The 27,233-nt window shown below is 39.4% G+C and overlaps 1 protein-coding gene across 4 annotated transcripts in view; it reads left to right on the top strand.

The window, feature by feature from the left end:
* The window catches only part of TAF2 (TATA-box binding protein associated factor 2), a 62,802-nt gene that overhangs the window by 25,334 nt on the left and 10,235 nt on the right, over positions 1–27,233 (top strand). For 2 of the 4 annotated variants that reach the window (XM_087962130.1, XM_087962128.1), the window contains exons 14-25: positions 370–479; positions 1,384–1,449; positions 3,084–3,336; positions 9,645–9,785; positions 10,642–10,752; positions 11,844–12,037; positions 13,689–13,828; positions 14,954–15,023; positions 16,316–16,425; positions 19,844–20,073; positions 21,387–21,539; positions 22,790–22,895. In XM_087962130.1, coding sequence (XP_087818256.1) covers positions 370–479; positions 1,384–1,449; positions 3,084–3,336; positions 9,645–9,785; positions 10,642–10,752; positions 11,844–12,037; positions 13,689–13,828; positions 14,954–15,023; positions 16,316–16,425; positions 19,844–20,073; positions 21,387–21,539; positions 22,790–22,895 — 1,684 coding nt within the window. Of the gene's footprint in view, positions 1–369; positions 480–1,383; positions 1,450–3,083; positions 3,337–9,644; positions 9,786–10,641; positions 10,756–11,843; positions 12,038–13,688; positions 13,829–14,953; positions 15,024–16,315; positions 16,426–19,843; positions 20,074–21,386; positions 21,540–22,789; positions 22,896–27,233 lie in introns of all 4 variants that reach the window. The other 2 variants (XM_087962129.1, XM_087962127.1) reach the window with 1 other exon arrangement.

Genomic DNA, 27,233 nt, shown 5'->3' with positions numbered 1-27,233 from the left:
GGTGTAAATGTTGAATTCATTTAACCTCTGGTCATTTCATGTATGTTTTGAATGTAAAAAAAATATGAGTTAAAAGCCTGCCTTTTGATATGTAAAATAATGGGGCTAATATGTAAAATAATAAAAGTTTTCTTCAGCAAGAAATAGCTGACAGGGTAAATATATTAAATAGGGGATTCAGTATTGCGCAGTAAACATGGTCATATTCAAACCTCTGTTTATCTTTAACGCACGCTTAAGTGACAATGACAGAGTCAGTTTCTTCAGCCTCCTCTGTGAAGGTGAGGAGGGTATCAGTGCAAAAAGCAACTCAGACTATCATAGATCATTATGACTGCTGGTGCTTGATAATGATACATCTTTTTCAAGGGTCCCCTCAAAGTGACAGTGCAGGAGCTCGATGGGTCTTTCAACCACACGCTTCAAATAGAAGAAAACAGCCTCAAACATGATATACCCTGTCATTCAAAGAGCAGACGGTAGGGTTTTTACTTACCACCTATGGAATTTCCTTATAAAATGCCTATCTGAAGTGACTGCCATAAATTGCTTTTAATGATTTTGTTGTTGTTAGGCACGTTTGATCAAAAGTCTCAAAACCGCTGATGCCGCCTTGTCCAGTATCAACAGGGCAGTATGAAAAACTAGTCTTCGCGTGAGGAATACAAACATGAACGTTTTGATGTCTACAGTTTGATCTGGGTCTTCTGACATTGTTTCAGCAGGATATATATATACAGTGGAACCTCGGGTCGCGACCGCTCCTGTTTGCGACCAAATCGGGTGCCTGACAAAAAATCCACCCAATTTGAATCAGGTGGCAAACAAAATCACTGCAAAAAGATTCCCTTTCTGCGTTGATTTCCTCTTCGGTGCCATTTTTTTTTTTTACTGTGTGAATGCACAGTCAGTCGTGCTTCCGGACACAACCAAATTGGGTCACAACCAGAGTCTGGGAATGGATTACGGTCACGACACGAGGCTCTATTGTATATACTCCACTCAGCTACTCTTAACAACTCAAAGAATCTTAGTTGTAAGAAGGTGTTGGTCACTAATATGCACTTCTGTCTCCCTTTCGGAGATCAAAAGGTTATAAAACAGTATTCTGGGTATCCAGACAGTATAAACTAGTATGAACTATTTGCAGCCTAATTAAAGCTAAAAAAAAAAAAAAAAAAAAAGGCAACTATACAAGGAAGTAGGGAGAAAAAATAAACAATTGCCACAGAAATAAGAATCGGCAAAAATATATCAGAATACCCTGTTTGATTAATCATAAGCTGCTCTTTCCTTTGTGTAACCATGACTGCTACTTTTTTTTTACACCAAAGAAAAAGACAAAAGTATGATTTTACTATGCATCCCTTGGTTTTTATGCAGCAATAAGAAGAAAAAAATTCCTTTGATGAATGGAGAGGAAGTGGACATGGATCTTTCTGCCATGGAGTAAGTAAACTTATGAAAGGTACAAAGCTTTTGGAAATCTTCTCCATACAGCATTTTCAAATACATAATATTGAGCTGTGGTGGTGCAGTGGCTAGAATGCAGTACTGCAAGCTACTTCTGCTGACTGCTGGTTGCCAGCAGTTCAAGTCTCACTGGCTCAAGGTTGACTCAGTTTTCCATCCTTCCGAGGTGGGTAAAATGAGGACCCAGATTGTCGGGGTCAATAGGCTGACTCTATAAACCATTTAGAGAGGGCTGTAAAAAGCATTCTGAAGCCGTATATAAGTCTAAGTGCTATTGCTATTGCAATTGATCCAAATATCAAAAAATAGTACTACTAGCAATAGCAATAGCACTTAGACTTATATACCACTTCACAGTGCTTTACAGCCCTCTCTAAGCAGTTTACAGAGTTAGCATCTTGCCCCCAATAATTTGAGTCCTCATTTTACCCACCTCGGAAGGATGGAAGGCTAAGTCAACCTTGAGCCTGGTAAGATTTGAATGGCCAAACTGCAGGCAGCCGGCAATCAGCAGAAGTAGCCTGCAGTACTGCACTCTAACCACTGAGCCACTGAGGCTCATAATCATTAGTGCAGGGACTTTTCCTTCCTCTGATTATACATTCTGACACCTCTATTGAAGGGAGTGTTCAGAATACAGAAACTTTGGAATACTCTGTAGTTTGGAGGACCAGGAACTGTTTTGTAATGGTGCTCACAGAAATAGAAATTGAGGTGTTCAAAATGTCTAGGAACTTTGTTGAATTTTGTTATGTGGCATGAAATAATTACCTCCCTAAACATCTTCATATAATAACCTAAGAAGCAGGGAATAATAAGCCTGCCATATGAAATGTATAACCTTTCCTATTTTATAAAATTAATACCCTAAAAGTATTGTTTGGCGCAGAGGGAGAGAAATTGCTCAGTAATATTTTTTAAAATCACACTTCAGTGTTGTGCGCGATCCTTTCTGATCTTAGTTTTTGTTAACCCTATTTTGTATGACTCTGGAATTAGCAAGCTGAAACTTCTAAACAGCATTTTTAAGTGTATTTGCAAAGCATGATTTAAAAGTTAAAGAGTCGAATTGTAGCTTGTTAGTTTCAATGTCACGGCAATCCATAGGTACTGGAAAACCAGAATATAAAGAAGAAAGCCTGAGAGAGAGGAGGAAAAATATGTAAGTCATGAGCTGTTCCTCAGTTGCCAAATTGTATACTTGAATTATGACAGCCCCAAAATTTGTGTATGAAGTTATGACTTAGTTTATATTGTGAATGACCAGAGTGAGTAGTTTCTTTGTTACTCTCCAGAGAGCTCATATTGGAAAAATTTGACGCCATATAATACACCAAGCAATCAGTAGGAACTGGAATGAGACAATATAGAATTTTTCTTCTATGTTTGCTTGAGATTATTTTCAGGTATATCGATTGTAGAGTTGCAGTGTTCTTTGCACTAAAAATTGTGTTCCAGATAAAAGATTTATTAAGCACAGAACTCACTATCCTGAATGGGCTACCAATTTTCATGGTGAAAATATCAGAGATGCCACAATCAAGAAAAAAAATATGATATTATTCAATTAGTTTGCTGCCCTGACCTAAGTTTTGATCCTCTTCTCCCAGTGCCGATTCCCCTTTACTATGGATAAGAATAGATCCAGATATGTCCGTTTTGAGGAAGGTAGAATTTGAACAGACGGACTTCATGTGGCAATACCAACTCCGCTACGAGAGAGACGTGGTTGCGCAAGAGGAATCCATTTTGGCTCTTCAGAAGTTCCCCACGCCGGCATCCCGGCTTGCGCTGACTGATATTCTCGAGCAAGAGCAGTGCTTCTACCGAGTGAGGATAATGGCCTGCTTCTGTCTTGCAAAGGTAAGAAGTGGCCACCTGGCTCTATCAGATACTAATGCAGGTTCTTTTAAGTCTGAGCAGCCTGCTAAAGGTGAGGTGGGATGCAGCTGCAGAAAACCAGGGTTGTTGGTTTTTTTTTAACCCATGTGTCATTACTTTGAAAACCATACATTAGATCAGTGTTTCATGTAAGGCCCCCGGGTATTGTTATACTCAAATACCACTAGATGGCATCAGCTCACTGTCAAAATAGAAAAAAAAGAAAAAAGAAATGGCCAGAGAGAGAGAAATTAGAAAAAAATGTATATGTTCTTCTGCATCATTCTGCAAGATATCAGCTATTCTTAATTTTTAAAGTTTTTAAAAAATGCTTGGTTTAAAAAGTATCCACGTTATGGCTTGAGTACATATAAAGTGCCCACTAGTTAACTGAAATTGGAGCAAAGATGAATATGAAGTGCCCAAGCAAATTCTATGGTCTTTTGTTTAATTCAGTACTATCTAGAGGTGGTATTCAGCAGGTTCTGACCAGTTCTGGAGAACCGGTAGTGGAAATTTTGAGTAGTTTGGAGAACCGGCGGTAACCTTCCCCCAGGAGTGGGGTGGGAATGGAGATTTTACAGTATCCTTCCCCTGCCACGCCCACCAAGCCACACCATGCCTACCAAGCCACGCCCACAGAACCGGTAGTTTAAAAAAATTGAAGCCCACCCCTGGCACTATCACGTTTCTATAATACCCTGTTCCTCATCTTACCACTTCATTTGAAGCCTCTGAGATCAAATTATTTTGGCATTGACCCTTTTGGAACCATTGGCTACTGTTAAGGTTGATTCTACAAGCACTCCTAGACTGAACAACCATTGGTTTGGTGGCCATGTCAAGTTACAATGGCACTTAGGAAATTAGTATATAACCATTTTCACACTGACGACCGTTGCAGTGCGACCGTGGCCACATGATCAAAATTTTGACGCTTGGCAACTGGCATGTATTTACGACGGTTGCAATCCCCCGAGGTCATACGATCCCCTTTTGTAACAAGCAGAGTCAACAGGGGAAGCCAGATTCACTTAACAACCATCTTACTAACTTAGCAACTGCAGTAATTCACTTAGCAACTGTAAGAAGAAAGGGGGCAAAAACGGTGCCAAACTCACTTAACAACTGTTTCACTTAGCAACAGAAATGTTGGGCTCAATTATGGTCATAAGATGAAGACCATCCATACTGCAAGTTTTTTCTTTCACGTGCCAGTACTTTTTACTTTTTTCTTTCTTTCTTTCTTTTGGAGAAGGAGTGCTATCATGAATAATCTAAAAAATCAAGATGGCGGCCACAATCTCCTGGTTGTCTTCTTCACGTTTTTGACTCTCCTTCCTGGTGACATCTCTGGGTACCATTCTTGCCTGCTTCATGGGCTACCAACCACAGCACCTACAGCAGCTCTGCCATAGCCTTGTATTGTCAGCCAAAAACTTAGAGAGGAACCATAAACTAGAGATATTTCCACGCTTTGTTTCCAGCACTCGCCCATACAGATGTCCGTTCTCTTATTCAGTTGTCACAGCTGCAGCCCATTAAGAGGATCAAGGCCCTCTCCTCCCAAGTAGACCATGTCTCTTCCTTATCCTCTCTTCCCTGCGTGCCTTAGAAGGGAGAGGGGATGGTTAAAATGTATCTTTTAGAAGTCTTGTTGAAGTTTTACTGTAGATTCTTTTTAATTCCAGGCAGTCTCCTCCCTCTTCCAGATCCTGCCCTTATTCTTTTTCTCTCCCTTCCTGCTTATGAAAAAGAAAATTTTTAGTGTCCAGAAATCTTTATTATCCCTTTGGCATTTTGTTTTATTTTCAGCTTAATTGCCTATTAATGTGAAAGCGGATTTTTCAGATTTCTTATTTAAGTCTCTTAGTTGTCAGTATAGGGAAGGAGAAAGAAGAGAGAAAAAAGCCAAACCTTTCCCTTTCACTTTCCTTCGCTGCTTCCGACTTCACTTCTTATCTTCCTCCTGCACATTCTTTTCCGGTGGAGTTCTTCTTTGTGGTGGCCATTTCTGACCACCACTGCAACTGCCTTCGGGAAAGGGAGTAATGGCCAGCTGAGGAGGAGAGATGCAGCTCTCCTCAACCCTGCTGGCAGTCTCCCCCCTCTTCACCACCTCTACGGGGTGGCTTAGCCCCGAAACCAGCCAGCTTGGGGCGCTCCATCGGCGAGCCCAGACCGAAACCGCGCACGATTGCGGATTTCTGTCTATCACCGAAGAGACTTCAAACCGGAACTTTGTAACTAAACAGTAACCCCAGGAAGAGAAAGTGAAAAAAAAGAGCAAAAAGAAACAGCTTGCGTGTATTTGGATTATTTGGTGATCTTTGGATTCTTGGTTATTACATTTGAATGACTAAAATTAATCGGGTGGTTGTTTAAAAATTTATACAATGGTACCACTTCTGGATGAATTGAAAATAGAACTTAAAAAGTACAAAGAAGATGCACAGGAAGGGTAGGGTTCTTTTGGCTTCATTTTTCAATTCTTAGATATGGAGATTTGGAACTATGAGAAACAACGAAACGTCTGCAAAACAAGAAGACTGGGACAAAGAAGAAGCCATCTTTAATGAACAAGCAATTTTATGTGGGGAAGAAAAAGGAAAGGGGGGGGAAAGAGAATGGAGAATTTAAGACTAAAAAAAACAACCAAAGAAAAGAAAAATAATAAGTATAATACTGGAAAGCAACAGAAAAGGGGAATACAGAAGAGAGAAATAGAGGTAGCGAGACAAGGGGGTAAAAAGGGGAGAGAGAAGAAGAGAGGGAAGAAGGAAAGGAAAAGAAGTTACAAAGGACCAGAGCAAGATATAGAGAAACAGGACCTATTTAGAGATAATGGGTGAAAATCTAACTGAAAAAGGGATTCTGTAAAGGTACATAAGATTGTATTGTTATATTAGTAATAGAAATAACTTTAGAAAATTGGAAACAATGTATGATTAAAATGAGGGATAAAATAGTTAGTGTAATTTAGTGAAATGTTTGTTAATAAAATAAGTGAAATAAAATAAATGAGAAAATTGAATTAGGAAGGAACGGGAACATTTTAATTAGTTAATGTTTTATAAAATATAAGTGAAGAGGGGGGGAATTAATTATGGAAAGCTTATAATTGTTCCCATAGAAGTATGATATTTAATTGAAAGTAATGTTAAAGATGTTAAGACTTTAATGAATATTAATAATAATGATAGAATTGAATTGGAATGGAATGTGGTGTTTTAATTACATACATTTATATATTTTTTCTTTTTTTAAGAATATAGTGTGTATTTTAAGAATGTACCAAGCAGAATCCGAATGGATGTATTATATTGAATGTTATAACTTTAGGGTATATATTGAAGCCTAAATAAGAGTTAAATGGATAAATTTAAAAGATATAAAGGCGTCATACTCCAACCAGTAACTACAGGAGAAATTTTGTTTAATGAGAAAAGGTAATAGATAATTGAAACAGGACAGACAAAAAATATAAATACAATGATTTGAATTGAGATGAGATCATTAAAATAAAATTGAGAAAATTAAAAGAGGGGAGAAGCTATGCAGAAAATGTAAAATAGTAATAAGATATGGAATAGAATATAAAAATGAGCATGAACCTGAATTTGTGTCTGTACGAAGAAATGTAACCCGGGATTACGCTACTTTCAAAAAAGATGTTTTATTTGTATTTTTTTTCTCTTTGTGAAAACTCAAATAAAATTTACAAAAAAAGAAGAAGAAAAGAATAGAGAGGGGATGGGCCTGGGTCCTCCTCTGACTGCCCCAGCCGGCCTCTGCCCTTCCCCAGCCTCCTCCACAGCTTCTGGAGCCACCCTTCCACTCCCTGTTGGCTGTTCCTCCTCTCCCTCAGAGTCAATCTCCACCAGGGGCAGGACACCTTAGTTGGAAAGGAAGCAAAGCCAGGGGAATCCACCCATCTTTTGACTGGCATTAAAACACAAAGGGCAACATCACTATCTGATGTACTATTAGGGTACAATAGGAATCGACAGTGAAGTTTGCCAGCTGACCCACTAGAGGAAGGTACTTTAACACAACTGTCTGGCTATAACCTCCTTTTAGTCATTAAGTAAAAGGATTACTTTGCTACCTTTTTTGGTGAGGTTTTGCTTAAAGAAATCCTTTTGCGTTCAGTACTGTCCTCTGTTCACAAATAGGGTAGGGTTCAGTCATTCACTAGCCGCTAAAACAGTTGTCCTGGTACAGAATGTGGGGCAAATAGACCAGCTGTTAACTGTGCTTTCCTGCCATGTCTGTTTTCCATCTGGAACTGGAGGAAGGATCCTGAATTCCAAATTGTCTTTCTTCGTGGGTGATCTTGTAACTCCCCGGGTGGCAGAGGCATGGTTGAAATTTTCATTGAGGTTATTGGCAGGATATGTTGAGGAAATCAGTAATGCTGATGCCTCTTCCATGACTAGCTTCTTTTCATATTCAAGATTGAATATGTGGCTTTTGTACAGTGGGGAGGGCATTACTGAAACATAGATGGGAGGAAAATAATTACATCCAGATATTGATTGTGGGAAATGATCAATGACACATGATTCACAGGTAGAAACTCTGCCCTTGACTGAAGTATCAACTGAGGTTATAATGTATTTACATTACAGGCAGTCCTTGCCTTATGACCCCAATGGAGCCCACTTTGCCATAGTTGCTAAGTTAATCACTGCAATTGTTAATGTAATAACATGGTTGTTAAGTGAATCTGGCTTCCCCATTAACTTTGCTTGTGAGAAAATCACAAAAGCTGATCACATGAGCCCGGGACTCTGCCAAGATTTTGATCACGTGACTATGGGGATGCTGCAATGGTCGTTAAGTGCGAAAAATGGTCATAAATCACTTTTTTCAGTGCTGTTGTAACTTTGAACAGTCACTAAATGAGTGATTGTAAGTCCAAGATTTCGGTGAGAAACTATCCATGCTTTAAGTAGTGTATTCATAGATTTGGTTTGCAAATTATGTTCAAAAAAAGATTACTCAGTGACAATATTTGAAATGACAAAGAAGCTGCCAGCCATGAGTTGCGTTTATGTAGGCAATCACCAAGAATGTAGTAGTCTCAAAGGTGCTTTTTTCAAAAGGCACCTGGACTGTATTTTTCTGAGGAAGAGGAGGAGGAGGAGGAAGAAGAAGAGGAGGAGGAAGAAGAAGAAAAGGAAGAAGAAGAGGAGGAGGAAGAAGAAAGGGAAGAAGAAGAGGAGGAGGAAGAAGAGCAAGAAGAAGAAGAAGAGGAGGAGGAAGAAGAGCAAGAAGAAAAGAAGGAAGAGGAAGAGGAGAAGAACAAGAAGGAGAAGAAGAAGAGGAGGAGGAGAGGAAGAAGAAGAAGACCCCCCATAGCACTTGTAGGCCAGACAAGGAATAATGGATGGAAACTGAACAAGGAGAGATTTAACCTGGAAATAAGGAGAAATTTTCTGACAGTGAGAGGAATCAATCAGTGGAACAACTTGCCTTCAGAAGTTGTGGGAGCTTCATCACTTGAGACTTTCAAGAAGAGATTGGACTGCCCCATCCCAATCTTGTCAGAATTAATCCTTCCATAGTTCCCCACCATCCTTCCAGAAACAATGAAGTTTCTTCGATGAAAATGAAATGTCTTCTTTTTCCTCAAGGAAAAAAACAGTCCAGTTGCCTTTTGGAAAAAAAGCACCTTTGAGACTACCACATTCTTGGTGATTTCATACATAAATGCAAAACCTTTTGCATGCATCAGTGCTTTAGGTCTATGGCGATTCTCACTCATCCAGGTCGTGGTTGTCCCAATGGTGCTTTTTCAAGAGGCACCTGGACTTTCTGGTTTTTCTTGGAAGATGTTTCACTTCTCATCCAAGAAGCTTCTTCAGCTCTGACTGGATGGCAAGGAGTCAGAGCTGAAGAAGTTTCTTGGAACAGAAACGAAACGTCTTCAGAAAGTCCAGTTGCCTCTTTAAAAAGCACCTTTGTGATATCAGTACTTTTAATGTACAGCACAATCTCTCCCGCTTCCCTGCCCATCATGTTCAAGGATTCCATGTCAGATATATAAGAATCATTTAGCAGGCAAATGTGAGAGTGGGAAGATATGAAAAATGCTAATTGAAAGGCTAAACCCTTTAAACAATAAGGGATATTCATTTAGAGAAACCTCTATTTTTTTTCCTTTTTCCCACAAGCTGGAAATAAAATACGATGAAAAGAGAAGTTGGCACTTAGAGGTAGCAATAGACCAAACTTTGCAACGTTGTTAGTAATGTGGCTTCTTTTTTTCTCTCCTAATTATACAGATTGCAAATTTCATGGTGAGTACATGGACAGGACCACCAGCCATGAAGTCTCTCTTCACTCGAATGTTCTGTTGTAAAAGTTGTCCAAATATTGTGAAAACCAATAACTTCATGAACTTTCAGAGCTACTTTCTGCAAAAGGTAAAAAAAAAAAAAAAGCAATTTATCATCTTACTTGATTTTCTAAACCCAACAGCTTTCCACAGTTGAGGTTGGTTCAATAATGGATTTGAATAATATGAGGAAAAAACAAAAGCAGTTGCTGTTATTTGATACATTTGTTATCATCGTTTCTTTGTAACATTTCTTTGCAAAGAAGAACAAAATATCCGTTGGAAAAATGGTAATTGTTGATTTATTAAATTGTCTGCCCAAAGGTAAGCAGAAATAAATTTAATTAGATATGTTTGGACAACTTGTCTGTGGTTGTATCCAATCTTTTTGTGCTTGTCTAATTTGGTATATTCTCATAGCTGCTTAATTGCATGGTTAGTGGCCTTTATCATTTCCTGCTGTTAATCAGTTGGGAAGTATGGATGGGATATATTGCTATATTTGTACCATGTACAATTTCGTTAATACATTTCATTTAGCAATACAAATGTTCAATTGTACAGATTGAACAAATACCAGGAAAAAAGCCATAAAAGGTATACAAAACTTCCGTTTCCAAAACCATTTTGTTTATCAGGAGATAGCAATCCATCTGCCTAGCTACTTATTGGTAAATAGTGTACTCAACGAAGAATCTGCTCTGATGCCGCAAATCAATTTTTAAATGAAGTCTCACACCTCCGCTTCTTCAGAATGGGGGACTATGAGCCACAGGAATAATTTTATTCGGGGATTTTGTGTAACACTAATCTTACTGTTGGGGAGTGAAATTAAATAGAGAATACCATGTGGAAGGCGGAATGAAGTTGTACAATCTTATGATTTAACTAAAATTTGAACTGAAGCAATTACTAGTTAGGGTTTTGTGTTTTTCTCCCCACAGACAATGCCAGTTGCAATGGCCTTGCTGAGAGATGTTCACAATCTGTGTCCTAAAGAGGTTTTAATGTTCATTTTAGACCTGATCAAGTATAATGACAACAGAAAAAACAAGGTTGTAAGTTGTCTAAATTAACAGCCTTTTTTTTTTAAATTCATGGCTCTATTGATTTTATGTTATAGGACAAGTACAAAGTTTAGACACTAAGACGGGACAAGTAGATGATAAAGATAACTAGTAAGGGATTTGAGATCCAAAACACCTGATTCTTAGACTTACACATTAGGAAGTTTCCACAATGGGTTCCATGGCTAAAAATATCCTTGACTTTGGCACTTGGTGTCCAAAGTCAAGGATATTTAAATAACTTCAAGAATTAAAATTGGGGACTAGATTCAAGATTGAAAGCAATGAAATATTTGGTTGTTTAAAGAATGAAAGGAGTTCTTTGGAAAGTTCCTGGGTATTTGTGTATGTTGCAGAGCATTGCCAAAGGTATGAATGCAAGAAACAATAAGTTGTAAATACAGGACAGAAAAAATAAGGAGGGGTGCCCAAATCTTCAGCCAAATTATTTAGGGGTGGGAAAGCTTCAGGATTGGTTCACAATTTAAACAGGATCTGCACTGTCCAGGTTAGAGATTTCTGGAGAAGTTTGAAAAGATGGTAGGCATGTGTTTGTATAAGCAGTGTGTGAAACCTATTGAATGTTCTTTTGGGAAAGGTTTCCTTTTTTATATCCCTTAGTTGACGCCTTTCCTATTTGTAAAGCTTTGAGGTTGTTTTATCTTTGTAACTGCTAGTTCAAATGAACTAGTGTTACTATTTAAAGCAGGGGTCCTCAAACTTGACAACTTTTAAGACAAGTCTTAAAGTTGCCAAGTTTGGAGACCTCTGATTTAAAGCTCTGTCTTGTTGCATTTTATTGTTGGCGTAAAATCGTTGCGACTTTCTATTGCATGCATTTTTAGTGTCAGCCAATTCCAGGGATATAGGGGTATAAAACAAGTAAGTAAGTTCTTTGGGTTCCAGCCCCACAAGCAGTTTCTTTGTGCATAAATCCAATTTGGACATTGGGGTTTATTTGTGCTGATAGCTCCTTTCTTTGATTTTAGAGCAGCCAGTTTAATGGAATGTGTCCTGCAGATGATTTCCTTTGTAATACTCTGCACTGCATCTTAATAAATTTCACTCTTTGACTTTAGTTTTCAGACAACTATTATCGTGCGGAACTGATTGATGCGTTAGCAAACTCTGTAACTCCTGCAGTCAGCGTGAACAATGAAGCCCGGACTTTGGACAATTTAAATCCTGATGTGCGCCTTATTCTTGAGGAGATCACCCGATTCTTAAACATGGAAAAACTGCTACCCAGTTACAGACACACAATTACAGTCAGGTAGGATACAGAAATATTACGGTTTTCTGAAAATCTAAATCTGAAAGAAAGTTAGATGAATTCCCCCCCTCCCTCCCCCTTAACTTTGTACCGCTTGATTCAGTCACTCAAATCATTAAAAGCACCGAGGTGCTTTTAACAATGTTCTGATTTTTATCAGTAAATGCACAAGAGACAAAGCAGAAATTTAATAGGTGACTAGAATTTTTTTTCTCAGAAAAAAACTCTCTCGAGAATAATAACCAATAAGCGTTATTAAAAACATTTGTAAAAGTAGTTCTTTAACTTTATTTTCTACATAAGCTGGGAGGGAAGCTAAAAGTTACAATTTATGACAGTCGGTTAAGGATGTTTTAGAGTAGAGGTCTGTACCGTTGTAAAACAAGTTTCAGTCCATGCTGTTTGTGTCACAGACCAGTGTCTTGACAAGCTTAAATCAGGAGGGGAATCTCCTGCATTGGGGACAGAAAGAGAAAAGAGAAAAATACAAAGCCACAGGTGCTAAGATTCTTGATATAGGGTTATTTCCATAATTTGTTTACAAGGTTTTTCGTACTATAGATGAGTCTATGCTGTATTGGATAACACTGTGAAAATGTTAAATTGCTTTTATGTTTCTCAATAAGTTTCAGTAGTCTTCTTTTTATTAACATCACACTTCTGTAAGATTATACTAGGCACAATTTGAAGAATTAATTATAGGTAGTCATTGACCTATGACCATTCCGCAACTTTTTGAAGCTAGGACAACGCTGAACGAATGTTGGTTATGGTTGGTCCTCGGAGTTCTGGCTATACCAGCACCCCCGTGGTCATGTGATTGGGATCTGGGTGATTGGCAGATTACGCTTATGACCAGTTGTAGCCTGCCTGATGACCTGGTCACTATTTTCAATCTTTCCTGCTGGCGTTCCCAGAAAGTCAAAAGGGAAGGTAGATTGCAAGTTGCTGGGGTAAGTCTTCCCCATCCGTGCATTCTCCCCCCAGTCTCTTGGCACTCATACTACACTGGCCTTTCGTACACGCCCTCACATGCGCCCAACCCAGGCCACACCTCTTGCACATCTCCTTGCATACCTGTCATGTTCTGCACTTCTTGTGCACACCCAACCCATTCTGCATCTCTTATTCGCCTCGTTATACCCATGAGCCCCACCCTGCCTCTCATACCCTGACTTGTGCCACTTGTGCTCTTACACACTTCCTCACACCCTGCTTTGTACTTCTGTGCACAGTCCTCCATTTCTGAATATCCCCTTGCTCCCTCGCCACCCCGCAGCAGCCACTTATTCCCCTGCTAGCCTGGCACTTGCAACTTCCCAACAGTTTCCCCATTGACTTTGGTTGTAGGAACCCGGCAGAAAGCTGCCTTGCCTAATGATTGTGGGATTTGATTAATGACAACAATCAGGACCACTGCTAAGCTAAACAATGCAGCTGTGCTTTATTAACATATTGCTTAGTGACAAGGTACTGATTGCCATTGCAAACTGAGAACTACCTACAATGAATTTTCCATAGTTCAGAAATTATGATACTCTTCGGTTTGTTTTGATCAAGCCAAAATATGTTTTTGTTTCTTTTATTTCCAGTGGCTATAAATTTGGATTTTACAGATGTTTTCTTTTTCCCCTGTGTCTTTCCTTCACAGCTGTTTAAATGCAATTCGGATCCTGCAGAAAAACGGACATGTTCCAAGCGATCCTGCTGTCTTTAAATCTTATGCAGAATATGGCCATTTTGTAGATATTCGAGTAGCAGCTTTGGAAGCGGTTGTTGACTATACAAAAGGTGGGGAAGATAATGTGGTTTTGTGTGTGTGTGTGTGTGTGTGTGTTTTAACAAAAGCAGCTCCCAGATTTCTTTTATGTTCTTTTGACAATGTATTTGTATTGTAAAGCATAGAGGCAGCGCATCAACCCTTCAGGAATTTTGTGACTCTTAGGCAGTCCCAGTATGTTCAGGGAAGGATGTCTCTTTTATCCTATTCCCTAGGTTAATCAGGCAACCTCTGGAGAAAATAACCTCTTCCTGCAATTTTATAGATTTCACTGTGGTGCTTAAAAGTTTGTAAACTCTTGTCCCAAAGTTGCTTTTTTCAAGAGGCAACTGGACTTTCTTGTTTTTACTTTGAAGACGTTTTGCTTCTCAGCCAAGAAGCTTCTTCAGCTCTGACTGGATGGTGGGGACTGGGAAGAATCCAGTCAGAGCTGAAGAAGCTTCTTGGTTGAGAAGCGAAACGTCTTCAAAGAAAGTCCAGTTGCCTCCTGAAAAAAGCACTTTTGGGACAACCATGATATGGATGACTGAGAATCTCCATAGACATTTGTAAACTCTTGAATTTTCAGTCTTTCTGCATAAATACGATCTAGAACAAGGATCCCCAATTCCCAGTCTGTGGACTGGAACTCGTCCACGGCATACCAGCAACTGGGCCACACCAACAAGCAAAGCCCCATCTACAGTATGCAGCCAGCACACAAAATCACATCCCCCCCGTTCCATGGAAAAAAACTTTCTCCATGAACCGGTCCCTGTTGCCCAAAAAGGTTGGGGACCACTGGTCTAGAACATGATCTGTTCTCCACATAAGTCCCAAAACTAGATAAAGAGAAGCCAATTATACAAATGAGTCTGGCACATCACATTTGTTTCATAACTGCATTTTAGACCACATTTGCCCAGAAATATTGTACATTCAAAAGGTTCTCAAACTTGTAAACATGACTATAGTAAGTTGGAAAAACGAAGCTTCTCTGTCATTTGCTGGATGTCATCAGCATAATGCCTGTTCTCAAAAAAAAATTTTTTTTAAAGTAAGCTTCTTCTTTCCTCTTCTCCAAGAACGCTTTCTAATTTCTTTTGATGAGTGAGATTGACCATCTTGTTTAACAGGACATATTTTTATTCTTATAGTTGATCGAAGTTATGAGGAATTGCAGTGGCTGCTAAACATGGTCCAGAATGATCCAGTGCCCTATGTCAGGTTAGCCTTTTCTTGGGGAGCAACATTGCAGGATTTTTTATTTATTTTACATGTAAATATCCTAAATGTAAAATTGCTTTTTCCAATAGCTCATTTTTAGCCATCTGGTTAAAAAAGAATATTTTGGTTTATATATCTCAAAAGATTTTGCCCTTTTTCTTTTTTCTTTTTAGAAAATATAATGTGCTGCTTTGTTTCCTTTCCTTGGAGAAAAAAAAAATATAGGGTTCTGTTTGCTATAGTCCCATTTTCAGGAGTAAAGATTTGTAAGGCATCTTAGTTTCTCAAGACGTGGGCATTATCCTGAGGTCATAACTAAGTTCATACAACATGCCAGACTAAATTATATTGATCAGTTTGTATAAAACAAGACTCTTCAGGGGTCTTCAAACTTGACAGTTTTAAGATGTGTGGACTTCAACTCCCAGAATTCCTCCTCCAGTCATGTTAGTTCAGGAATTCTGGGAGTTGAAGTCCACAAGTCTTAAACTTGCCAAGTTTGAAGACCCTTGCTCTATGTTTTAAATGAAGTTATATTCACACGTGTTATATGAATATAGTTTATAGCCGTAGTATTCAGATTGTTACTGCTTGAGTCAATAAGTTTAGATTATCAGTTTCAGTTTCAAATTATAGATAATTAACAAGACAGCAGCCCTTTTCCATTTCAAGATGAAGTAAGAATTGTTTAAAGTGAAATCCTAAAACTGATGAGAAAATAATAAGTTTTTCTGTTTTTCATAACAATGGCCCATATTCAACTAGTTTGAAAAATATAGCATGACAGATCTTTCTGTTGTTTGAGGATGGAAATTCATCTTTATTATTTTTTCCTATAATTTTTTTCCTTTAAAGTCATACAACTCACAGTGTATTCTGAGCAGAATAAGTAATCATTCTATGTGGATACTAAAAAAATATTACTGTACTTGGTTTCTGGTTTGTATTTGCCGACAAAGATAATAAATGATACACTTCTTGAATGTTTTGCTTGATGATTTTAAGCTAGAGAGATAATAGTTCAAGTCTGTATGCCTAATGACCTGAATAATGACAACCTTTGAACAATTTAGTTTCTTTAGTTTCCTATTGGTTTTTCTAATTTTTTTAAAAGATTAGGCATATTTACAGAATGTGATTTCCTAAAACTTTGTGAACGCAAATGAGTGAGTTTGACTCTATAATATTAAAGGTAAGGACTTGCTCTAAAATTTGAGAAAGTGCAAGAAATAAACAAAAACCTGCAAGTTAGAATTTGTATGGATTAAAAGTTGATTTTTGTCTTCTTTTAGACATAAAATATTAAACATGTTGACAAAGAATCCACCATTTACCAAGAACATGGAATCTCCTTTATGCAATGAAGCTTTGGTCGATCAACTCTGGAAACTTATGAATTCAGGTTAAATCTTTTCCTTAATTACTTACAATTTTTATACTATAGAACATAAATTATTTATTTTAGTACATTATGTATACTAGACAGCTGTCCCTACACTTACATTTGCTTATCTCTTTAAGTCCTACTGATTTTAGAAGGTCTTCTTTTATTAAATTCATATTCTTTTCTAGCATGATACTCACAGCAGTATGTACTTACTGTCTTTATTCACTGTATATACTGGATGTTTCCCAGACATTCTCTTGATATACAGACTAAGGCTGAACATACATTTTTATATATGTTCAGAATTTACCTTATGCCATTATAGTCTAAAGCACACAAATGGAACTTATTTGGACTTAATTCCTGCACAACTTCCTCCAACATAGACTTTGTCTTTTAGTCAGTTCTGCAATAAACATTATTCCAGGTATACTATAAATGGAAATGACCCCCATCGTGTACTGGGTTTGCTTTTGTAATAGTGAACTAATGGCTCAGTTTGATCCTTAGGGTGGTAGGCTTCTTCGAAATTCAGCTGAACTTGGAAAAGAAATGTCACATCAATAAAATCCACTGGTTTCTCTAAGAAGCATTAACATAATTGACAGAGCCAGAGGTGATCAAAATCTTCAGATGCTGAGTCCTTCTTATATAATGAGGGACAATATGTAAAAAATAATATTCAGCAAATTTGTTCCACTGTTCATTGAGGATGAAGTTAGTTTTTATGCAGTTAAGACTTTCTCCTGATAGAACCATTTCCATCAGCAGAACTGAGAGGAGGCTGTTCTCCCCTTTTCAGCCCTTCACACAACCTGTCTCTGAGCTTTGCATCTTACATATTAACACACATGTTCTTTGTTTCAAATTACTTGGATTAGGATTGGGTCTGGCACCGAGGGGAATCTACCCGCATATTAATTTGTTACCACAAGTTGTAGTAATGGCTGCTGCCTTAGATGGGATTAAGAAATGTGTGAGACTTAGATAAATTGAAGTGTGCCTTTGTGTTTATATGGCACTTCTGGTTTCAGAGGTCTGACATCCTGCTTCCTAGAGAGGCGAAACATACTTCTGATTATGGAGGCAGTCTTTTCCCACTCATCCCTCCCAGGAAGTGGTGTACACTGGCACTTCTTATTCCCATAACAACTCCTTGGGTTTTTTTAATCTCAGATTAATCATTCGTATAAAAATATGGTCTGGATATTTTTTTAAAAATTAAAGAGTTTTTGCAAGCAAAGCATGAGTGGAATATTGATGTGTCTTTTCCTAGTAAGATGCTCTTTTTAAATACACGATATTTTAGAGAAGAAAAATGCTGTGCCAGAGTTCTATTACTGGTGTGTGTGTGTGTGTCTGTTTGTATAACAGAACCTGTTTTCCAAGGATGTAAAAATTGATTTTCACCTGACCAATTGTGTATAACATATTTCAAAACATTTATGATATGACTTTAATCTTGTGTGACTTTTTTCCTTTTGCAAATTTATTTGTATATTTCAAAATATTGTTGCTTCCCGTATTATATCTTTTCTTGACCTTGCACGCTACTAAATGTATAGTCATTAAAGCTAATGACTAATAAACCTATGTCTATAGGTTTACATCTAGTGGTATAATATTACACACCCACACCCATAGATCCGCCTGTGCACGTGCACACACCCAGAGCATATAGAGGAATTGACCTTTTAAAATCTCAACTTGTTTCAGTGTAAGATGTGACTACTGTACATGCAGTCCTCACTTACTGAACACTTGTTCAGCAACTGTTTGAAGTTACAACATTGTGGAAAATGGGAGATTTCTGATTGGTCCTCAAAGCCACAGTTGTTGCAGTCTTGTGAATATGATTTGGGGTCTTCGCAACCGGCGTGCATTTATGATAGTTGCAGCTTCCAGCGATCACATGATTGTCAGCTGGCTTTCAACAAGCAAAGATAGTGGGGAAGCCAGTGGGAAATTGCAAGTCACTGTAACATGATGTGCTTGAAGACTCAAAGCGATTCATTTAACAACTGGCAACTGGAGCTGATATAAGTCAGGTGCAGTCACGTGGCATTTCACTTTATGACCGCATCCCTTAGTGGCAGATTTGCCAGTTCTAACTGCAGTTGGTAGCCCATAGTTAATATATTTAATGTCCATTTGTTGGAAGTATTTAATAAAAAATACAATGAATATTTTGTCAGCTAAGCGTAAGAAGTAAAAACAACATTGCTAGTTATTTCTTGCTAATGTTCGGTCAGAATGCCTGTTGTTTACAAAATGGTATCAGTCCTTGAGTTACAGCCATTTGTTCAGCAACGGTTTGAAGTTGCAACTGGTGCTGAAAGAAAGGACTTCTGTCTGGTTCTTGGAAGTTCCAGCCGTTTCAGTTCCCCGGCTTTCCCATGAACAAAATTCTGGCGCTTGTCAACTAGTTTTTACTTATGCCGGTTGCAGTGTCCCACAATCGTGATCCAGGAGTGTCAAACTGGCGGCCCGCATGTATCACGCACAGGCCACGCCCACCCCAGCTCCGTTAAGGGGAAAACATTATGTGAGAGCAATGTGACGCCATGAGTTTGATCACCATTTGCAACCTTGCAGGCTTACACAGTGGGGAAGCCAAAAAGGGAAGTTGCAATTTGCTCAGGTAACTCTTCCCCCCCGCCACACACACACACACACAGATCTTTCTTTTTTTGCACACACCATACTCTCCTTCCCTCTTTTGCTGCATGCATGCACCCACCAGCAATGTCCTTCCTGTGTCTTCATGTACTTGTACAGCACTCTCCTCCCTCCCTTCTGTTAATTCAAATGCACCTCACTCTTCTTCTATCCTTTGCTAATGTGTGTGCACCCACAAATGCCCTCCTGGGCCTCCCTATGCGCGCGCGCGTACACACCCACCCACACACACCCCATCCTATTTCCTGGCCCTCACTGTGCTTGGAGGCATCCACCAGTGCCCTCCTTCCTAGGCCCGTCTGCCCTTGCCTGTACCCATGCCCTCTCTTGCCAGCCTTTCTCCTCTTGTAAGCACCTTGTGTCCTCCTTCCCTGGCCTTCCTGAGCTTGTGCCACACCGCAGCATCCCCCTCTCCCAACTTGTGCGCGGTCAGCATTGGGCGTCTCCCACCTCTCTGCAGCCGCCCTATTTCCTTTACCTGGGAATTTCTCTGCTTCTCCCTTTACCTGGGAATTTCTCTGCCCTCAACCTGGAGTTACCAGTTGTTGGATCGTCATTGCTAAGCAGTGCAATCATTCAAAATTGTGCTTCACATCGGCAATCCCAGTCCCAATGTCATAACCTCTAGGACTACCTGTAGAGGTGAAGTTGATACCTTTTTGAGAGCTCTTTCCCCTTGCTGTGGATGGTACAGCAGAAGGCATCGTGTCTGTAAAGATGACTCTTTGCTCTCTCTCTCTCTCTGCTCCCCAAGGTACATGCCATGACTGGAGACTGCGCTGTGGTGCTGTCGACCTGTACTTCACCCTGTTTGGTCTTAGCAGGCCTTCCTGTTTGCCCCTGCCAGAGCTTGGCTTGGTCCTTAACCTCAAAGAAAAGAAAGCTGTGCTGAACCCAACGATAATCCCTGAGCCCGGAGCAAATGGCCCGGAACCTCCTAACAATCCAAACTCTCTGGGTCAAATAGTTGGCTTCCAAAGCACAGTAAGTGAATTCAGGGGCCTCCGTTTTTAACCGTGTATTAAGAATCTTACTTGTACAGCTCAACTTATAAAGGTAGCTTTGTTTTGACATTGGTCATAACATGATTAATAATAACCTCTCTCCCCCACTATTCTCCTGATCTCATTGCAGCGTGCTTCCCTTGACCAAAGCTAGTCTCCACCCTCCTCTAGGCCATTTATTTAATCAGGCTGTAATTTAATTATTCCTCATCAAAGTTGCTACAAAAAGTGAACACTGTGCCTGTATCCTATCGATAGAAGACTTGACCCTTAGCGGGAGGGAAGCCTCCATAAACGATGGCACAGATGTTAAGGTATCAGTCTGGGTGATAAATTGCCACATGACAAGTGGTGACAAGCATAAACAAATGTGGCTTGGCTTTTTCCTCTAGGCCTGTGATGGCGAACCTATGGCACGCGTGCCACAGGTAGCACGCAGAGCTATTTGTGCCAGCACGTGAGCTGCAGGCAAACTTACCTCACTGCGCATGCACATGCTTAACAGCTGATTTTCAGCCAGTTTGAGGCCTTTTCGGCCTCCCAGAGGCTTGAAAAAAACCTCTGCAGGCTTTTTAGGCCAAATAATAGGCCCATTTCGTCACAACCGGAAGTGATGAACGGGCTGATTATTCGGCCTAAAAAGCCTGCAGAAGTTTTTTTTCAAGCCTCTGGGAGGCCAAAAATCAGCTGTGAGGTGCAGTGTGGGTAAAGGGGCAGCGTGGGGCGATTGTGCAAGCATGTGCAGGGGGCGTGGGGGGGCACATTCTCTTCTGGGTGCTGGCATGTGAGCACGCGAGTGCCAGCGCATGCACAAATTTTGGCACAGAAGCCCAAAAAGGTTAGCCACCACTGATCTAGGCTGATGTCCTTTTTTTTATTAGCAAAACACGTAAAAGGCTGTATTAAGAATCTTACTTGTACAGCTCAACTTATAAAGGTAGGTTTGTTTTGACATTGGTCATAACATGATTAATAATAACCTCTCTCCCCCACTATTCTCCTAGGAATCTTGTACGTCTAGGGGTCTAATATCCCGCTAAAAAATAAGGAATGCCTGTTATTGTTTAGTAACATATTTATGATTTGGCTGGTTTGGGAGGATGACAGCTCATTCCATTGTGTCCAGTAGGAATAATTGCATTTTTGTTCTGAAGAATTACTCCTACAGCTGATATTGTCAAGGACCCCAAATGTATTACATTCAGTTCCCAATAATTTAGAATTGTTGTTTATATTCTTGTTATACCACTATTATTAATATTTCCAAATTAATTTTTTTAATTGCTTCTCAAGGAAGATGATCACCTTATTAAGGAAACATCAATCCTTCCCCTTCCACATCAGCAGGGGTTGAAGAGGAAAGCTGATACACCTCTTGGGTCTCCACTGGAACCTGGACAGATACTTGAGAAGACCGAAGACAGCAAAGTCAAGCTCAAAATAAGGGTAGGACAATGGGAGATAGTGGGAGAACCGTGCATGCTCCAGTCTTAAACATCAGATATCCCTTATATCGTTCTATATTTGCCTGTGAAAAAAAATCCAGCCCCTTTTGAAAGATGGCTTGTATCTTATCACATAATTCTTTGAGTTATGGACTACATAAGATACTCCAAGTAGCTTTTGACACTACTATATCTAGTACCGTGTTTTCCTGAAAATACAACCTATCCCGAAAGTACGCCCTACCTTGATTTTTACATGTGCGACCAATATAAGCCCTATCCCCAAAATAAGTCATGATTAACACCCCACCCATTCTAGGGTGCACAGGGTGGGGGCAAGGAACATGGGTAAAAATTAAGCTTGGGTGGAGTGGAGCTGCCCTACTTACCAGGCCTTGCACACCCCAACACCTGCCTTGCCTTGCCGACCCACTTCTGCGGCCACTTGCCACCGCTTCCATGCATTGCCCCCGGCCTCTGTTTTTCTGTCAGAGGTCTTCAGGAAAGGCCTCTGCAGCCGAGAAACTGGCTCCGGATTGATGCTCACAGCACGCCCCCGGCCTTGTTTCACCATCAGAGGCCTTCTGGAAAGGCCTCTTCAGGCAAGAAACAAGGTCCGGGTTGACGTGTGCGTCGCCCCCAGCTTTCGTTTAGCCATCAGAGGCCCTTCCGGAAAGGCCTCTGCAGCCGATAACTGAGCTCTGGATTGATTGGCTGAAGGCCTTTCCTGAAGGAATCTGACAGCAAAATGGAGACCAGGAGCGATGCGCGCAAGTGGTGACAAGCAGTTGCAGAAGAAGTGGGCAGGTAGCGGGTCCCTGCTGGGTGGTGCTGTCAGTGCCGCCGCCACCACAAGGTGAGTCAGGAGAAGACACCCCCAGTAAATAAGAACTGGTGCCTCTTTTGGTGGCAAAAAAATTGTAAGACCGAGTCTTATTTTCAGGGAAACATGGTATCTTCATCTGTCCCATAGTGCTAAGAAATTTCTAATACCAAAAGGATCAGACTGAGTAACCCATTGTCTGCTGCATTTTTACATTTGTATTAATAACCATATCTCAAGGTGCATAAACAAATAGTTCTCATTCTAGGAGCAATTGACAGTAAATGAAATTAGATCTTTGTTTTTTAAACCAGCTTGATTATTATAATTATTTTCCATAGATGTGGAAAAGAAAAAAAGCCACATATTAGCTGGTGATTAGCACTCCTTATATATGTTTTGGTTGTGTTTGTTTTCTAATATTGCAGTTTTCAAATTCCCAAGAAGAAGAAGAGATTGATATGGACACGGTTCATGACAGTCAAGCTTTTATCTACCATCATTTGAATATGCTGGAAAGACCATCAACACCAGGTTAGTCTTGGGTGGATAAAAGACAATATTTTTTAAAAAAAACACTATTCTAATATTTAACTACCAAAATCTGATTTAAAATTTTTAATTTCAAAAGGCAGTAATCTCTTGTTTACCAAAGTGTAAAAAAGTGGTTATCATTCACTCACAAAAACATGCAAAATCTGTGCTTAAAAGTTAACAGTTTGTTCATGTTCATATATAATATATTCACATGGTCATTCATTTCAGTCTTTCATCTCCTGATCATGACTTCAGTCCATGCTTTTAAATGTCCATTTCATATGCATAAAGAAAGAATTAAGATGGAAGTGTTTCCTGTGCTCAGATGATGATGAAACTAGTCCTAGTTAGGATAAAAGGACATTTATAATGTACTCCTCTGGCATCTACAGTGCAGCAGAAATACAGTTTCTTTACATCTCTGTGGAGATTCTCAGTCATCCAGGTCATGGTTGTCCCAACAGTGCTTTTTCAGAAGTTAGTTGGACTTTTGTACATTGGAGAAAAACAAATAATCACTTCACCAAACGCATGGGACAACATAGGAGAACAAACCCATTAGGACGAGATTCAGCAGTCCATCTGCATTTGAAAGATAAAGGTCACTATTTTGAAGAGCGCAAAGTCCATATTCTGGACAGAGAGGACCTCTTTGAAAGAGGGGTCAAAGAGGCCATTTTTATTGAGATTGAACAGCCCTCTTCCAACAGAGCGGGAGGGATACGACACCACCTAACTCCTGTTTACAACACAGTCCTTTCAGCAGTTCCAAGAAGGTTGCACTTTCAGGTGACCCTGAGGACAGAAATAAACCTCCAAGTGGTCTCAACGACTCTCAGAAAGAGTGCTAATGACCAGATGACTGCAAGGAATATAAGTCCTTCCGTTCTCCACCATTCAGTCAGAACTGAAGAAGCTTCTTGGATGAGAAGCAAAATGTCTTCAGGGAAAAAACCAGAAGTCCAGTTGCCTTTTGAAAAAGCACCTTTGGGACAATTTATTTGTTTGCTTACAATTAAGAGTCACTTAGGTAATGAGGTGGGCAGTGCATAAATTTGATAAATAAAAGTAAACAATACAAGAGCACAAGCGAGTGGTCAGACGAGATCTGAACTCATCGGTAGCCTCACACTGCAGTGAACAAGGATACATTCAGTTTTGCAGCTACTAAGTTTGTTGGGCGAGCGGGCATAAAACAGCCAGGGAAATGATCGAAGCCTGGGAAATAGGCCCCTTGTTGGTCAATACCATCAGCCTATCAGCTACTTAGAAGGTGGGTGCTGGACAGCACAAGCAAACGCCAGCTATTGACTTAAAAGCCAGCCATCAACATACCCCAATCAACATCTAAAAAGCTACTTACAACAGGTACTATAAATACCACACAGAGAACAGCACACACTCTTCTAGTGAGAAGTTCCCTGAAGATGGGCCAGATTGGATCCTACAACATTATCCTGGGACACACCTATATTTGTGAGAAATAAACAAATATTTGTATACTTCCTACTCATTAGACTTTTGGCAGTTTACAAACTGAAAAGCATTTCTAACATACACATACATGCTATTGGTGGAAAATGTAAGTAACTTTTAAGAATCTATAAGCCAAAATTGGCTTCTTTTAAGTGTATCTGACCAGTATGACCTTGCTCCTGTGGTACAAGTAGAATACTGATCATTAGATCCCCAAGGCAGCGGATCCTATTGTTATAAGGAAAAGCAGAGCAATCAGCTCCTTCAACTGTCCGTAATAGATCTTCTGAAAAGGATTTGTTGAGTACCATATTAGTAAAGCTTTAGTAGTCAGGAAGAATGTAAGACCAGCGTCCAACTAAATCATGAACTGCTTAAACAGCTTTGTGTGCATCCTTAGGCAAATCAGATGTAAGCTAAATAAATTCAATAGCTGGTATTAAGGGTTTTCAGGGCAGACTCTACCATGAAGGAAAAGTTATTTAGATTGAGCATCTCCCTTCTTAAAATGTACTTCAAATAGACTATAGTTTTTCTCAGTGAGCCATATCTTCAGGCCATTCCCGCATAGCACTTAGAAATCACAGTTCTGGCAAATAGCATGTGCTTTTGAAAAAAAAAAAATTCAAAAGCTTCCCATTTCAAATGGCCACTGTGATGGATGTGGAAAACTTGTCCCAAATTTCCCATTGTTTTCACTCAACTGGAGACTCTTCCTTTTGGGAGAGGAACAATCATTTAACAAAGGTGGTCAATTCCGGATGTCAAAATTCATGTGAGTTGACCAAAGCAGAGAGCATATTTCAAAGAGTAAGTTGGAAATATGTCAGATCCAATCATTTTGATGGGCAGACCATTTTATAAGTCACAATGCCAGAAGAGGGTTTCAATATGTGTTAACAAACTTTTATGTAATATTTTTAATTGTAAGCTGTAAATACAAACTGAAAATAAGAAATGATTTGTTTTTATCGGAATGGAATGGAATGGAATGGAATAGAATAGAATAGAATAGAATAGAATAGAATAGAATAGAATAGAATAGAATAGAATAGAATAGAATAGAATAAGCTGGAAGGAACCTTGGAGGACTTTTAGTCCACCCCCCTGCTAAGGCAGGAAGCCCTCTTTAGACAAATGGTTGTTCAATCTCTTCTTAAAAAGTTCCAGTGTTGGGGCATTCACAACTTCTGGAGGCAAGTTGTTCCACTGGTTAATTGTTCTAATTGTCAGGAAATTTCTCCTTAGATCTAGGTTGCTCCTCTCTGTGATTAGTTTCCATCCATTGCTTCTCATCCTGCCTCAGGTGCTTTGGAGAATAGCTTGACTCTGTCTTTTTCGGGGCAACCCTTGAGATACTGGAACGCTGCTATCATGTCACCCTGCTTCTTCTTTTCATTAAACTAGACATTCCCCAATTCCAGCAACTGTTCTTCATATGTTTTAGCCTCCAGTCCCCTAGTTGTCTTTGTTTATGAACCCTCTTTTATTATTATTTTTATAATAACTCAAAAGTGGGAAACATACCTTATGCTCCCCCTTCTCCTATTTTTCCCACAACAACAACAACCCTATGAGATGGGTTGAGATGAGGCAGAGTGATTGGGCCGAAGTCACCCAACCAGCTTTCATCCCTAAAGCCAGACTAGAACTCACAGTCTCCTGGTGATTGGTTCCAAATCATTCAGCCAACTTTCATAACTAAGACATACTAGAACTTCTTGTGATTGGCCCAAAGTCATTCAGCTGACTTTCACATCTAAGGCAGGACTAGAACTCACAGTCTTCTGGTTTCTAGTCTGGTGCCTTAACCACTAAACCAAACTGATGCTGTGTTTCGGACAGTGACCATTTCTCAGGCCATAACATAAGTGGTAGGGTACATCCTATGAACTCAGAAGAGAGAATGCAAGTCAGCTGGACTGGAAACAATGACCATTGTTTAAAATCTCTAATGAACCTATTCCAGATTAGAGAAAGCAGTACCAAACTGGGTGGGCCAATATTTTGGCTTGCTATATCATGACTTTCTGTATTTGAATGGTTGTATGGCCTCCATATGGCATTTGTTAAAATCAAAAGACTGTTTGGACATATTCTTCCAAAGCACCGTTCCCATTTTTCATATAACCAAAGGATAATTTTTGAGCCCCTTGCTGAGAACAAAATCGGGTAGCTTTAGTACAGACACAGCACTGTTTGGTTGCAAAGATGACTGAAGCTATTATTTCAGCTTCTTTTTTAAATAACAAGAGGACAGCAGCTCATCTGAATAATCTGCAAATGGATTGAGTTAAAACTTGAAGACCCAAAAGTGGCCTCTAGAATACTTACGACTTTTTAAAATTTGACATGTTTCCAACTATGACTAGAGTTTTTCCTGTTCTGAAGCCAGTTTTCTAACATAGTCTTGTACTGTCTTCACTTGATTCTTTAAAACAATTGATGTTTTATTTTGTTGGGGATACTTACCAGATTTCTTCTGGAAAATCTAAGGCACAATTCTCTACATGGATAAGTCTTTTTTTTTTTTTTTTTTGTCACCCATAGGTTGTAGCCATGTCAGGTCTTTATAACATGATGGCCATTTAATTTTCAGGCTTTGTGCAGTCTGAGATTTAGAACTTAATTTTATATTTGCATGGCAGATATCCTCAAAGTCCATGAAGTCTACATCTAGCTAAATGGCAAATTTATGGCAGATTTCCAGAAAGTGAAAGTTCAAAGAAACATTTGGGCTAAAGTTCTGGAATTTGTATTGGAATTAAGTAGGGAGAGTTTGAAAACATAACAGATAAGATAAACTCTGCTTGTGGGGTTTTTTTTGTGTGTTTTTTTTGGAATTATGTTAGAGTAAGC

This window comes from Notechis scutatus, chromosome 3 (assembly GCF_049901735.1).
Source record: "Notechis scutatus isolate UNSWTSFEM ecotype Mainland chromosome 3, rNotScu1.2, whole genome shotgun sequence".
NCBI lineage: Eukaryota > Metazoa > Chordata > Lepidosauria > Squamata > Elapidae > Notechis > Notechis scutatus.
This window is presented reverse-complemented; position numbering and strand designations above follow the sequence as displayed.